Source organism: Sus scrofa, chromosome 5, assembly GCF_000003025.6.
Source record: "Sus scrofa isolate TJ Tabasco breed Duroc chromosome 5, Sscrofa11.1, whole genome shotgun sequence".
NCBI lineage: Eukaryota > Metazoa > Chordata > Mammalia > Artiodactyla > Suidae > Sus > Sus scrofa.
Genome location: NC_010447.5, coordinates 61,888,243 through 61,904,703, shown reverse-complemented (window position 1 = coordinate 61,904,703; position 16,461 = coordinate 61,888,243). Strand labels below are relative to the sequence as shown.

Genomic DNA, 16,461 nt, shown 5'->3' with positions numbered 1-16,461 from the left:
CACACGGGAACTCCTCTCTTCATTTCTTTACCTTTTTTTTTCAGCTGCCTTAAATCTCATTGTTCACCTCTATTCTTGTCGTGATGATCAGTGATTTCAGCATTCTTGTAGGTGATAATTCCGATACTCTGGGCTCTCAGGTCCTAGATTTACCTCCAACAACCTTGACCAGGCCTACAAGTAAGCCATCCACTATGGTGATCACACATTAAAGCTATACTGTCCATTACTGGAGTTACTACCTGTATGTGATGATTTAAACTTAAATTAAAATTAAATATTCATTTCCTTAGACACTCTAGTCATATTTCAAGTGCTCAACAGCCAGAGGTGGCTGACGGCTATGAACCTGGACAGTACAAATACATAACATTTCCGTTATCACCAAAAATTTCATTGGACAGTGCTGGGCTGCACTGGAGTCGAGACAATTTCATTACCAAGGTGAGCACTTCCTCTGTTACTTCAGTTTTAGATTTCGACTCTCTAACCTCCAAGTCTTTACTTTCCAGCCCCCTCCCTAGAGTGAATCTATGACCTAGGATACTTTGCTGCCCACTGGGATATTAAATTAAGTGACTGTGCCATCTTTTCATTGTCCTAAATCCCTTGTGTCTCATTTCCTGTTTTACCCGGCTTAGACCATTTATCAGGGCCAGTTATCATCATCATCCCTTTACATACAACTACAAAGTCAATGCTTATCCCTTCGTCTATTGGACACATCTGGAAAATGCAGCTTGGTAAATCCCATTCTATAGACACTATACCTGCCTACAAGCAGCTGAATGTGACCAGAGTAAGCTGGCTTTATTTTGCATTTTTTAATGATAACTTGCCAGTAAGCCTACTAATCAATCTGTTCTGTGAATTTACTAGATTACTCTCACTTTGTCTTCCTTCTTCGGTTCTCAGATTTCTTCTCTACTTCCCAAATTCAGATAAAAACCTGGCTTCTTACCTTGAGAAAAATAAAAACATCAGAAGAACATTTCCTCTCCTCCACTGACCAACTCATGTTCAAGCATTTTCTGTGGTTAAATTCTAAACACTTTTATCTATGTTCAATCTTTGTCGACACAGGAAATCCATTCCATCTATTTATTCAAATTTTTTCCCTTGTAAATTCTCTTTCTCTTTCTGGATCATCGATTTTTTTTTTTCATCTTTAATGGTTTACCCACCTTAACATACAAAGATGATGCAATATATAATATCTCCTTTATAAAATTAGCATTGTTTACACCCCTGCCACGTACACACACACACACACATTCAATCACTCTCATTTCTCTAATTATCTTAACAAGGAAAGGGTTCAAATCTGTCTGTGCCTGCTGGATCTTCCTGTTTTTCTGAACCAACTTTAATCAGGCTTTTTCTTTCACTATTTCTATAAAGATACCAATAAGTCACAATTAACCTCTACACCAACACATACAATGGCTATTTCTCAGGTGGTTTTTTTGGGGGGGGGGCCCACACCTACAGCATATGGAGATTCCCAGGCTAGGGGTCGAATCGGAGCTGTAGCCACCGGCTTACGCCAGAGCCACAGCAACCTCATGGTTCCTAGTTGGATTCGTTTCTGCTGCACCACAATGTGAACTCCCCTCAGGATTTATTTTATTCAACCTATAAACAGCATTTGACATAATTTTTATTTAAAACGCTTCTCCAAAATACTTTGTTCTCCAGGACACTGTTATCTTATTTTTCTTTTACTTTACTTTCTAATCGTCCATCAGATTGGCTGATTCCTCCTTATCTGAACTTGAAATGCTTTAGAGCCCCAGAGTTCAGTCCTGGGCCATCTATCTTCTTTTTATTCTCATCCGCAAATGACTTCCTCTAGACTCAGGGCTTCAGGTAACAGCCATGCATAAATGATCTTCAGATGTATGTTTTCATTCCGCAGTTTGAGCCCCAGGCCCATGTACCTGACAAGAGAGTTAGCCTAATCATATAATGTTAGAAAATTTTCAGACTTAACATATCAAAAGACAGGAACAGCTCTTTTACAACTGTTTCATTGTATACTTCTTCATTTTAGTACATGAAAACTTGATACAAAACTTCAGCCAAAAACTTAGAATCACCTTTGACTTCTATACTCTTCACATACGAAATTAAAGCCATCAGAACATAATTTTCATTGCAGAAAATAAGGGAGCATGGGAATTAAATATAGAGTTATTGTTCATCTGGGATGCATTAAAAGAAATAATGAGTTTACATGATGGGAAGTTGTATTCTCACTTCATTCTTCAGCCACTGATCATTCCATTCCCACATATTATGCTTATTTCAAAGAACACTTTTAAAGAGGGGCCTACATTGTACCCAGAGAATGGGCAGAATAGGAATAAATTCAAAATTATTTATGAAAAGAAATGGAGAAAATAAAAATTAAATCCCAAGGATCAAAGGCCTAAAGAAAAGATAAAAGCAGAAACAAACAAACAAAAAAATGACCACAAGGAGGAGCTAGAGGATGAATTATAGGAAGGAATTATTTTTGAAATGTGTATTCATCCATCAAGATAATAAAATATCCTGATTAAAATATAGAGCTATGAAGATGAACAGATTGATTCAAATCCTGGATCAGCATTTACTCATCCATTGACTTTTGGCAAGTCATTTCACCTTTTGCTTTTTTTTTTATTAGTAAAATTGACCTACGTATAATACCTACCACAGAGGTAATTAATACAAGCGTATAGAGGCAGTAACAAATGGTATCACTACTGTTATGTCAGAATTAAGTTTTAATTATTTTAGATGCTCTTATAAGTGAAAGCTTTTGCACAGTAAAGGAAATCATTGACAAAATAAAAAGAGCCTACTAAAAGGGAGAAAATATTTGCAAAATATTTAAGTTGGATAAGGGGTTAATATCCCAAATAGATAAAAAGTTCACATAATATATTGATATCACAGATATGACAATACATCATAGATATATTGACATAATTTTAAAAACCAAACAACCTGAATAAAAAAATCAGCAGAAGACCTGAATAGACATTTTTTGAAGAAAGATACACTGATGGCCAACAGGCACATGAAAAGATGTTCAAAATCACTAGTATCAGAAAAATGCAAGTCAAAACCACAATGAGATATCACTTCACAGCTGTCAGAATGGCTATCATAAAAAATACCACAAATAACAAATGTTGGCAAGGATGTGGAGGAAAAGGAACATTTGTACACTGTTAGTGAGAAAGTAAATTTGTTCAGCCGCTATGGAAAACAGTATGGAGTTTCCTCAAAAAACTGAAAATGGAATTACTATATGATCCAACAATTCCACTCCTGTATATACATCAGAAGAAAACCAAGCCATTAATTTGAAAAGATACAGAACCCCAATGTTCATAGCAATGCTATTTACTATAACCAAAATATAGAAGCAACCTAAGAGTTCATCAACAAATGAATGGATAAAAAGATCTTGTGTGTGTATATATATATGCAATGGAATACTACTTAGCTATAAAAAAGAATGAAATTCTGCCATTTGCAACAACATGGATGGACGTTGCGAGCATTATGCTTTTTGAAATAAATCAGACAAAGACAAATATTATATCATTTGTATGTGGAATCTTTAATATAAAATGAATGTATATAACAAAACAGAAGCACATTCACAGATAGAACAAACTAGAGGTTAGCAGTGGGGAAAGAGAAGTGGGGAGGGCAAAATAGGGGTTTGGAATTAAGAGATACGAACTACTATGTATAAAATAGATAAACAACGGGGATATATTGTACAGCACAGGAAAATATAGCCATCATTTTGCAAGAACTTAAAATAGAGCATAATCTGTAAAAATATTGAAGCACGATTGTACACCCGAAAAATAATATAATATTGTAAATCAGCTACATACACATCAATAAAAAAAAAAGGGAAGAAAGTTGTGCAAGTCTCCAACCCCTTCTAGTAAAAGTTAGATAAACAAGTTCAATGAGCACAACCAGGGTCTCCCCCAAACCTCACTGGTATAGCTCTATTACATGGCTTTTTTCATAGCATTTATATGATCTCAAGTTGCCTCGCTCTTTTCTTTGATTCTTTGCTATCTTTTTTCACCACCCTCCACTAGATCATAAGCTTAATAAGATCACAGCTTTTGTGTGTTTCATTCACAGCTTGCTCCCCAGAAAATAGGACAGTGCTCAGGAAATACACAGTGATCAATAGATATATGTTTAAATAATTGATTGATTAGCTGTCTCTGAAATGTAAGTTTTGTAGTGATTTTAATAGGACACCTTACATCCCCATATACTCTGTTCAAATAGGCTTGATCATTTCACGTGCCTTGATCACAGGTAGTGCCACATTCATTCAGACTTCCCTAGCTTTATTTCAGATGTGTGCCCTCCCTGATTCCCCTCTCCTCTCTCTTATTAGGCACTTTCACCTGTCCTTCAAACCTTAACTCAAATCTATGTATCCCATTTGATTGTTATTTAAGCTTTTTACTTATAGGGATTTTTGTGCACATGTGCAAGATAAAATTTTCAGTCAGTGTTGTGAACGTGATCTAACAATTTTTTCCCCCTCATTTTCTGCACTATGTGTAACAGACAGCTCTGCCACCATTGCTGTTTGATATATTATGCATTGCTTAGTTTATTAATTTTTTTAGGGCTGCAACTACAATATATGGAAGTTCCTGGTCCAGGAATTAAATCTGAGCCACAGCTGCGATCTCTACCACAGCTACAGCAACCCTGGCTCCTTTATCCCACCACACGAAGCCAGGGATCGAAGCTGCACCTCTGCAGCCACTCAAGCTGCTGCAGTCGGATTCTTAACCCACTGCGCCACAGCAGGAACTCCTATTTTATTAATTTTTATTTTATTTTATTTTATTTATTTATTTGTCTTTTTGCCTTTTCTAGGGTCACCCCCGAGGCATATGGAGGTTCCCAGGCTAGGGGTCTAATCAGAGCCAGCCTACGCCAGAGCCACAGCAACGTGGGATCCGAGCCATATCTGCAACCTACACCACAGCTCACAGCAACGCCAGATCCTCAACCCACTGAGCAAGGCCAGGGATCGAACCCGCAACCTTATGGTTCCTAGTCGGATTCGTTAACCACTGTGCCACGATGGGAACTCCTTTATTAATTTTCAATGAAGCTCATTCCACCTGTCAGTCAACATGTTTTTTTTTCTTTTCATTTCTCACTTTTATTTATTTTTTTCATTTATAATGAGTTTTATTTTTTCCATTATAGCTGGTTTCTAGTGTTCTGTCAATTTTCTATTGTACAGCAAGTGTACCCAGTTCCTATATGTTTAAGCTTTCTGGAAGTGAATGAGAAGGCATTTTTATGACAGGAAATCCTTGTCTTTTCAAAAGATAAACAGTATTTGATATGTGTGTAGAAGGCTAGTAGGTCAAAAGTGAACCAACAATTTTAATTCGGGGGACTGAGAGAGGGGACAGGAAATCACTGATAAATGCTTTACTGTAGGTCACCTTGAAGGGTCAGCTGCAAAGTGATGTACGGTAAAGGGTCTACAAAAAGATGTCACTAACTGCAAAATGTTCATGTCCTTTATATTTTTTTCAGTTTAAAGATATTATTACCACACCCATAAGAGTCAACATCATTTTCTTTCCATTTTTCTTTTTTACACATCCTCTGGCTCTCATTATATATTGACTAGTCTTTTTTTTTTTCATTTTTTTTTTATTATTTTCCCACTGTACAGCAAGGGGGTCAGGTCATCCTTAGATGTATACATTGCAGTTACAGTTTTTTTCCCCCACCCTTTCTTCTGTTGCGACATGAGTATCTAGACATAGTTCTCAATGCTATATTGACTAGTCTTATCCACAGCACTATTCATTCCACTGATTTCCTCTGGTTTTGCATCTATACACTGTCATTGTGGTCCTTTTAAGTGTTCTTCAGCTATGAACATGGATAATGGAGTCTGGATATTATCTACATTTGGAAGATATCATAGTGCAGTGGAAGGAACTTGGAAACTAGGTAGACGGTGATGCTTCTTACAAAAAGTATGACCATAGAAAATCCTCAGCTTCCTTTAACTACTCTTTCTGCATGTATAAGATTCGGATGAAAATCCCAATTTTACCCATACTCATTCATTTATTTGTTTTTTCATCAAATATATACTGGGTGGTACCTGTATGCCAGTCACTATTTAGAGCCACAGGATACAATCTTGTGAGGATATATGCCACACACACCCACACACACACAGACATATATGGGACACACACTCGCGTGGGTTGGGTAGTAAGAAGTGCAGTGAAAAAGAGTGAAACAGGAAAGTGGGACAGGAATGTGGGCTAGTGTGTCATGAGGTGGGAAAGTTGTTCTAAGAGATAAAGGTTAGATAGCTCAAATCTAAGACCCCATGCTCCGTAAGGACTAGTGCCATGACTTTCTCCAAGAATACTCACCCCGAATTTCAGTATTTGACACACAATTACATTGATGAAATAATTGCGTTAAAATAAGAGATCAGGAGTTCCTCTCATGGCTCAGCAGAAACAAATCTAACTAGCATCCCTCGCTCAGTGGGTTAAGGACTCGCCATTGCTGTGAGCTGTGGTGTAGGTTGCAGACGCGGCTTGGATCTAGCATTGCTGTGGCTGTGGCGTAGGCCAGCAGTTACAACTCCTATTCAACCCTTAGCGTGGCCCTAGAAAGCCAAAAAAAAAAAAAAAAAAGAAAAAAGAAAAAAAAAAAGAGAGAGAGACCATTAATGTAACACTCATTTTCTAAAATATTAAACCAAGTTTTTATTTCAAATTCAAACTCATCAGGATATTTGGAATAAAAGACTTCTTCAGCTAGATGTTCCTAAGCCAAGAAAAGAGGGAGAGAGAAAATCTGCAAGCAGAAACAAATTGTCACTGATAGGCCCTGTATGGTGAATGAGAGCTATCTGGTAAAGCCTGTGGATTTTGGAAAAGGGGAAAAAATTTGGTATACTTATCCCTTTTCCCTGCTGTTCTTTGCTTAATTTTTGCTGAGTAATTCAGCTTATATTTGTGGGGTGTATAGAGAGATAAAGCAGAATTAAGAGTAATGTTATCAGGGCTTTCTTTGACTGTGAGAGTCTCTGTACTCACCCAGAATATTTCTAACACCATAAGGCCATGCTTGATGGACACAAATAAAGACAAACACATTTTTATGGAACAGAGGTCCAAGCATAAGATCCTCATCCTGTGGCTAGAATTATCAAAAATCCAAAAGCCATTTCTGGAAATTTATTTTAGAGTGAAAACATTACTAAAAGGCAATATATCAAGACACTACCTCTGTATTATGTCACTTTGTTTTCCTCAATGCCTAAACCTAAGCAATAGAAATCCTACCTTATATGGAGTTCTCAAACATTTAAAACTTTGATCTAAGAAAGATGCAAAAATTTGGATGAATCCTTGCTCACGATTACACCTTCTAACACTAGACCATGAAACCTTTAATACTGCTCATCTTAGAGAAAATTATATTAGATTTTTTCCTCACAATGAGCTAGGCTATATCTGCTGATGTTTTATCCACGAATTTTCATCAGAAATTAGTTTATGTAAACAATATGATTTAGACATTGTTAAGGTTAGGATGAAGCATGTACCTTTGTTCTCTGGAAGGATACACACAATGGAATATTCCTTCATTTCTAAAGGATGATAAGGAAACAGGAAACGAATGCCATATCTACTCCTTTACCACAAGTTATTATTTTTGTGTTTTTGTGTTTAAGGTCCATGTATCTCTGAGAAGCTATTAAAAGGCTTCCTGGAAAGAAAGAAAACCCAAGAAACAAAAAAACCATGTGCCCCATTGCATATGGCTCCACCTTACCAGGAAGGATCACAGGCTGGTAGAAATTGAAATCGAAGTAGACCCAACATTTTGCAGTCATTGAAGCCTGAGCTCACTTGCAGTCCAAGGAAAGCCATGCAGGATGAAGACGGATATGTCACCTTAAATGTTAAAACTGAAAAACCAGCTCTCACTTCAGGTAAGAATGCCCAGAGTCAGCAACTTGGAAATTAACTGTTGAAAATGGATTCACCCTAATTTTCTTATTTCTGCTGGTGACAGCATATACAGTTTTAAGTTTCCTGAAGGACCTTCTTTATCTCCAGCATTTGAGTGCTATCTACCTACGCTCGGAAAGATTTACCTAGAATATAAACAATAAAGGATACAAGCAGGGTACATTACATTAAGGTTTACGGGTTTAAATGCTGGAGGGATGGAGTTCCCATTGTGGCTCAGTGGGATAGGGGTCTGACTTGTCGCTGTGAAGATGCTGTTTCTATCCCTGACCTTGCTCAGTGGGTAAAGGATACAGCGTTGTCACAAGCTGTCGCGTAGGTGGCAGATGCAACTTGGATCCAGTGTTGCTGTGGCTGTGGTGTAGGCTGGCAGCTGCAGCTCTAATTCAATCCCTAGCCCAGGAACTTCCATATACCTTGGGTGAGGCTGTAAGAAAAAAATGCTGGAGGGAATAGAAAGCAAGGGGATAAGAGGAGAACGTTTGGAAATTCCATTTTCTAAGATGTCAGCAAATGCCTGTGATTCTACAGTTGTTGCTTATGAATGCAATTATTTATTAAAGACAAAACCACAAGACCTTGACAGCTAGTTATATTTGGACTCATAAAGAAGGCCAGGGGAAGTAGGGATGGAGTGAGTTGTGTACTTTGCTCGCTGAGGGAGAAAAGGCAGGATGTACCAATGAAGCTGTTTGTCTCACTTCGATCATCCTGAGAGGGTGGGAACAGGGACACTGCTGCCCCATAGCTGTGCCATTCTGCTTTCCCCCCATTATCTTTATTGCATGCCTACAGGTGCTCCTGCTGCATCCTCTCTGTGGCGTGTGATGGCTTTGATTCTGCTGGTCTTATGCATAGGGATGGTTTTTGGGCTGGTGGCTCTGGGCATTCTGTGTAAGTACCAACTGATTGCCAAAGATTTGATCTGAGGAAGATAATAACTAAGTGTCAACAATTGAACATTAAGCTGAATTGTCAGTATGTTTCTACTTGTCACTACTCTAATCATCCTATACTTAGCTGCCAAGATAGCCTCAATAAAGAACTCTGACCTTTACCTTCTGATTAGAAATACCATTTGGATTTTTTTAATGAACTATTTTTAAGAATTTTAAGCTGGTCTTTAAGATCCTCATTTCCTCCCTATTCTGCACGTCTTAAGATCCAACAAGTGTGGTTTTCTCAGTTTCATGAATAAATCCTATGTCCCCCTGCCTGAGATTTTACTCATCCTATTCCCTTTTCATGAAAATGCCCTTCTTCTCATTTTTTAAACTGAATGTATTTACTTACTTCCACTGAGAGAATTCATATCCCCCCAATTTACAAATATTTCTTCTTCCTATAAACCTAAAAGTCCCCCAATGTTACATTATCATCTGTATAATTATTGCTTGTTCATGTGCTTATTTATTTTTCAGAAGATATTTAGAACATTTCATTCACCACCTTTGATTTACCTGAATATCACAGTACTTTGAGCATTACAAGAAACTGATATGTACTTTTTAAGTGAATGGATATTTTGGCATCACATGAAAAACATAATAACAGAGGTCATTCACCTTTGTGAAATGTGCTTAGAAATCTGTGTTCAAGGAAAGGTCACAACCGCTGCTTTGGGCATGCAATTGGATTGTGGTCTGTTCTTATTTCTGATTGTCTCCTTCAAATAATTCACTCATTCTTGTGGAGACCCCTTGGGATCATTCTGCATGGTACTTAAAGTATTCTTTGGAACCTTCTTTAGCCTGACCTCTTTCTAGCACTCATTTACTCAGATGTATCTCTAAGCACCTCGTAGACTGACAACTCTACTGAATTTAAAGTTTATTGGGAGGACTTGTTTGGCATCACCCTGGTTATCCTCACGACAAATTATTACCTAATTTTTATATCTAGCTATCACGCAGCAACACAACCTACGAGCTGAGAATGAACATCTCTCAGGAACTCTGAAGCAATTAGCAAGGAAGGTCTGCCAAGATTTAATAAAACAATCAGGACAAGAGGAAAGTAAGTACCATTTGGGCACCACGTCATCATCCCTCATGCTGGAGTATTTTTGTAATGCGATCTGTAGGGCATCTTGAGATCTGCAGGAAACACCGAACACGAGGAAAAGGTAAGCCCAGTTCAGAACGAAAGGGATCCTATGCTTGGTTTCTCCTTAAGGACATCAGTGCAGCCCATGTGAGAAAAACTGGAGATATCATGGAGACAGTTGCTATGGATTCTTCAGGCACAACTTGACCTGGGAAGAGAGTAAGAAGTACTGTATCGACACCAGTGCTACGCTTCTGAAGATCCCCAGCCAGAATATTCTGGTAAGGAGAGCTCTATGTCAAATATTTTGGAGTCATAAGGAGACAAGTCTCAAATGGAACATGTGAGCTTTTTTTTCTACATTTTTATATCTTCCAGTTTGTGCTAGTCTGAGAAACTTATCAGTAAAAATTGCAACATTTGAGAGTAGAAAGTGCTGAAAGAGTACTAGTGAAACCGAGTTCTGGTCTTATCTCTGCAACAAGAGTTAAGATATATTTTTTTCCTTCCTTAATTCTATTTACTAATTCAAAAAAAAAAGCATCTGAAAGTATAAGAAACTCAATACGATTGTAAAATAAAAATATCAGTATTATCCCAATATGACACATCTTCTCTGTTCTTGCTAAATTATTGGCAGTTTGAACAATCCATGGTGCAAACTCTATCTTTTCACAGGCTCGTCCAGACCCAGTTTGGGGCACAATCTTATTTGGGCAACACACAGGATTTCAGTTGAAAATTTTCTGCTAGTCAGGACGCTTCTTCCACATTTTCCCCTTTGACAGCTTCTAACAAAACCCTCCTTTCAAGTAAAATACATCCACATCCACTACTGCACTCTCCCTTTATTATTGAATGTAACTTTTCCTTTCATAAGTCCTGGGAGCAAGCCAGGAACCAAGCCTTGGAGTCTCCCTTCTATCCCGTAACAGTATGTCCAAACAATTTTTTAAACGTATACATTATTTATTGTATTTATCTTATAATTTCTAATATTGTAATTATTCAGATTTCTGCATATTAAAAATGAAAGCAAATGTGAATTGGAATAGATCAGGATTGGGGCTCTATGCGGACAGAGTCAATAGAATTCACATTTTCGGGTAAGTTGTATTCTACAGAATTGCTAGGGATGATGAGCAAAATTGGCTTGTCTCTTCCTGAGGGCTGAAGCAACCAGACATGAGGAAACCAGCCCCGTGACGTTCATGCTCATTTGTGCGCCGTTATTCCAGCTCACTGTACCTATATTTACTCTTTGCGTGGGCTCAGATTCATAGAGAAAATGCTCAGATAAATGAAAAATCCATATGTATGTATTTTAAAGAAAAAAAACCCATAAATTAACAGAAAGATGATGAGTAGCTCAAGCTGTAAATGACAGGAGTTCCTGTTGTGGCTCAATGAATGGGTTAAGGACCTGATGTTGCCACTGTGAGGATGCGGGTTTGATCCCTGACCTCACTGAGTGGGTTAAGGGTTTAGTATTGCCACAAGCTGCAGCATTGGTCACAGATGTGGCTTGGATTCAGTATTGCTGTGGCTGTGGCCTAAGTCTCAGCTGCAGCTCCGATTCGACCCCTGGTCCGGGAATTTCGTATGCCATAAATGCAGCCATAAAAAGAAAAAGAAAAAAGACTTTATGCTACTTTCGTAGAATGTTAACTCTAGCATTTAAAAAATTCTGACTGTTGTACTATAAAGTGATTCACTTGTACAGAAACACACATCCATTCTTTTTTAGATTCTTTTCCCCTAAAGATTATCACAGAATATTAAGTGGAATTTCCTGTGCTATACAACTATACTTCAATAAAACTTAGGAAAATAAAATAATAAAAAATAAAAAAATCTGATAAATTGATTTATTCAGCCATTAAGTCAACCAAAATGTGCTGCAACTATTCCAAGACCTGTACCTATGTGTTAATAAAAACACAGAAATTCCTAACTTCATGGAGCCTATTTTACAGTGGAGTAACTGGCAATGAACAAAACAAATAAGTATAGTATTTAGTATAGTAAATAGTGATCATTTCTAAGTAGAAAAAAGTAGATGTATGTCTTTTGTAAATCTCTTTGAGGAAGATATTGTATAATTCTCCTACCAAATCAACTAAAATAAATGGATACTTCTATACTTAAGACTTTGTAGGCAAACTAAGCAACAAAACCAAAGCAAGTAGAGATGAATTCTAGGGAATATGAAGTTTCACCAACAAAAGTATCTCTTTTCATTTTTCTCTAGTTCTTTACCACTTATTTCATTTAAGAACCATATTTGGTATCTTATTTTGGATTCTAATCTTCAACTGATGGAAGATGAACACATAGGAAGATTAGAATAAAATCTTTCTTGTGTCCAATTTTCCCCTATATCTTACAAGTATTTTTAATGCTACAACAAGTGAACTAGGTACAATTCTAAATATCAATTATAATTAATATTAACATAGACATATAATCTAATGTTTTATGTCCAGGTAGCTTATCATGAAGCTTTGCCTTTATGTCATTACAAGAACTGTAGAAACACTCTGACCCTTTTATATTTATTTGTGTTTGTAATAGCAATACCTCACCAGCAGGACTGGATTAATCCGTTGGGTTGGATTGTCCCGCCAGAACTCCAAAGAGGCCTGGATGTGGGAAGACGGCTCAGTCCCCTCCAAAAATGTGTAAGTCACTGGACCCTCAGAATACAAGGCACGACTAGCAATTTTTATTCCAGAAATCTTCTACCCTCTTGAGTGCAAACTACTTAACAAGTTGGAAGGTGACGCTATGTCGTGCTGTATGTTACCTACACAGGGGCTGATTCATGTCCTAGTCCTAACAAGACAGCACCTGTAATAAGATTCTATTTTCCCTGCTCTCCCACTCCTCTGTTCTTTATGTAAGTCACACTCCACCCCTGTTCCTGATATTGTCCTATTCCTTTCTACCCTCACCTTTGTCATTGGAATATTTTATGTGCGCAGGTAGATGGGTGGGTGGGTGGGTGTGGAGGGGGGGTGTTAGCTTGATTTGATTCTCTTCACATAATTTCATAACAAAATGATCATCCTCACTATTTTGTGGTCGAAAGTTATTATTTTGAGGGTTCTTTTGACTTTTCAGTATCATTTTACCTCGTCTATCTTCCTCGGGGTTTCCAAGAATCAGGCACGTCTTTCACAAGATGATTTTCATTTTCATGTTGACAGTCTCTATCCTTCAACAAACAGTCCAGGCAAAGGGCTCAATTACTCTGAGTTACTTAACTGGCTTTCCAATCTCCAATCCCCTTTTGTTTATCTTGTGCAATGTCTCTCCCGTTAAAATTTAAACTGATAACCAAACTTAATCTGATCATTACTTAAAATTTTAATTAATTTATTTAATAGGTATTTATTACCTACTATGCATAGGCGCCAAGACTACCACAAGTACAAGCAAGCCTCTTTATAGACCTCAGGCTTTATTCTCATCACTGGCTGCTTCATTCACAACATTGCAGGCAAACTGTGATCCCTCTGTTCTTTCAATAAATCAAACATGTTTTAAGGTCTTAGGGCTTTTGCACTTGCTATTTCCTTCCTGAATGCTCTGTCTCAAGAAGTCCATGGTGGGTTCCCCCTTGTGACTCCAGTCTCTGCTTAAACATCACTTCCTCAATGAGACAAATTTTTATTACCCAAACTATATTAGCTTCCCTCCAGCCCATCCACTTAACTCTATCCTATCACACTGTTTTGTTTCTTCATAACTCTTAACCAAATTCTCTGAAATATTCTATTTGTTGCCTTCTTACCAACATTTCTCTCACTATAATGTAAGTTGTTTGTAGAAAGGACCCTGTCTTTGTTTACCGCTCTATCATCAGCACAGAAAACAACTTTAGCAGGTAGTAGGGATCCCAAAGATATTGGTAAATGAATTAATAAATATACATCATTTGTCCTCTTGTCATAGTGACATAGGTGGGAATATAGACAAGTTCACAAGCAAATACAGTACATGTTCTGTCTTATATCCATTATCCTCTAATATAAATCCTCACTTCAAAAATATTTCATCAGCTTACTTTTCTCTGAACTTGTTTCCATCCTGTGCAGGTACTTGCTCTACAAGTCTCTCTCATCTCTGTTGATATAAATTCTGTCCTTCCTTCAAAACAGAACTAAAGTATAATCTCATATAAAAAGATGGAGCCTTTCTCATCATTTCAGATCCCCACCCATCTTTTCCTCTGAACTCCTATTGCACCTACTGTTCACTTCTGCTTAATCTTATCCTATAATAAATTGCTATGAGCTATTCAAAAGTCCATGCTTCATACTCCCAAGCAAATTGGAATTTCCTCAATGTTCTGAGTGTTGTTTTTTACTGTTTTTCCCCATACTTCTTGTCTTCACTTTGTGCACCAAAGTACTATACACAGAGTTTGATTGCTGCTTATTTATTTAGCTTTCCAAGGAAATCATTCTACCTTTTGCATTCACAGGATTAAGTTTTCTGGAAATGGAACAGAAAATATGAATTGTGCTTATTTTCATAATGGAAAAATCCACCCTACCTTCTGTGAGAATAAACATTATTTAATGTGTGAGAGGAAGGCAGGCATGCCAAAGGTGGACCAACTACTTTAATGCAAAGAGATGGGCAGGATGTCACAGACAAGTGCTTGATTGTATAATAAAAGATCTGGATGAAAGACTCATCAGCCATAACATTGCTTTATTTTTCCCTTTATTCCCCTTGGAGTTATCTTTACTTCGCCTTTCCTACCAACGCCTTTTAGTCCCTTCTTTATAATTAGGAATAACTTAATGCCTTCTTTATAATCCAGAAGCCAGTCAGAGAATTGATTATTTAATTGTTCTCTTCCCATTAATTTTCATTCTTCTTGTCCTCCATTCACAATTGTTTCAACATACAGTGAGTCACTGCATCTTCAAACATAAACACATTTTTTTTTAGGTATTGGAAGCCTGTGTCTTGACTTGCTTTTTAATTAAATGCATACATTTTAAGTTGAAACAAGAAAAGTTAAGCCTTGGAGTTCCCGTCCTGGCGCAGTGGTTAACGAATCTGGCTAGGAACCATGAGGTTGTGGGTTCAATCCCTGGCCTTGCTCCGTAGGTTAAGGATCCGGCGTTGCCATGGGCTGTGGTGTAGGTTGCAGACACGGCTTGGATCCCACATTGCTGTGGCTGTGGCATAGGCCGTGGGCTACAGCTCGGATTAGACCCCCTAGCCTGGGAATCTCCATATGCTGTGGGCGCAGCCCTAGAAAAGGCAAAAAGACAAAAAAAAAAAAAGAAAAGAAAAAAGAAAAAAAAGAAAAGTTAAGCCTTAACTAACTTAAACTGCGCAAAATATATAATTCGAGACTATGTAAAGCATCTAAGTTTGAAAGACAGCATGAGTTAGGGGAATGTATACTAAACTTGGAACCAGTTCAGTGATCATTTAGCTCAAAGACAATGATGGACCAGTCATGGAGCCTCTTACCTTCCATTTTCTGATATTTAAAATAGGTTAACAGCTGCCTCATATACCTTACAATTTCACAACCTAAAATAAAATTTTAAACTATTAATTGTATCAGAAACTCCATGACTTTCCTATTTTCTCTTCTATGCCACCAAGTAAAGCTCCTGGCTCACAGGAAAGAGACAAAATATTTGCTTCTCATTTTATGAGATAGTTCATCAGAAAGCACATCAATTGATTAAAAAAAAAAAAAGCAATATACAAATATAATTGGTATTCCAAGTCCACCTCTGGTCAGACTCAATAGCAATAATTTTCTGTCCAAGAGAAGGAAAATAAAATTTGCAAGAAAACTGATGAGGTTTGAAAATGAGTAAGTGTTCTTAATAAGGCCCACAGGCTAGTTGAACAGCAAGCAAAAATGCTTTATCTCATTCTATTCCTGACAGTTCTATGTTTGGTTTTTGTGGTATAACTCATGAAGTATTTATAGATATGTGGAGAGGCACCCTTTAACAGGCTAATAGGCAACAATTTCATTTCCTTTCATAGCTTTCCAGAAGGTACTTATTAAAACATGCTGATGTCCCAACACAAATACTTACGTACTCAGTTGGAACCCTAGGAAACAGGGTCCTGTGTTTTTAATAAGCACCTCTACTTGATTCTGACACAAGCAGTCTTTAATACATTTGGAGAAACACTGCTTTAGAACTTAGTCCCTGTCTAGCTTTGGCAAGTTGGTTGGTCTCTTTAAAACTCAGTTTCTGGAATTCCTGTTATGGCTCAGTGGGTTAAGAACCTGACATAGTGTCCATGAGGATGTGAATTCAACCCCTGGCCTCTCTTAGTG

The 16,461-nt window shown here is 37.4% G+C and overlaps 1 protein-coding gene across 2 annotated transcripts; it reads left to right on the top strand.

Annotated features, from left to right (window-relative positions):
• On the top strand, positions 7,740–14,830 carry CLEC1B (C-type lectin domain family 1 member B). 2 transcript variants are annotated; one of them, NM_001315794.1, is given in 6 exon segments: positions 7,978–8,041; positions 8,877–8,975; positions 9,984–10,097; positions 10,257–10,408; positions 12,702–12,808; positions 14,617–14,774. In NM_001315794.1, coding segments are annotated over 6 exon segments (681 nt in total). In that variant the 3' UTR covers positions 14,762–14,774.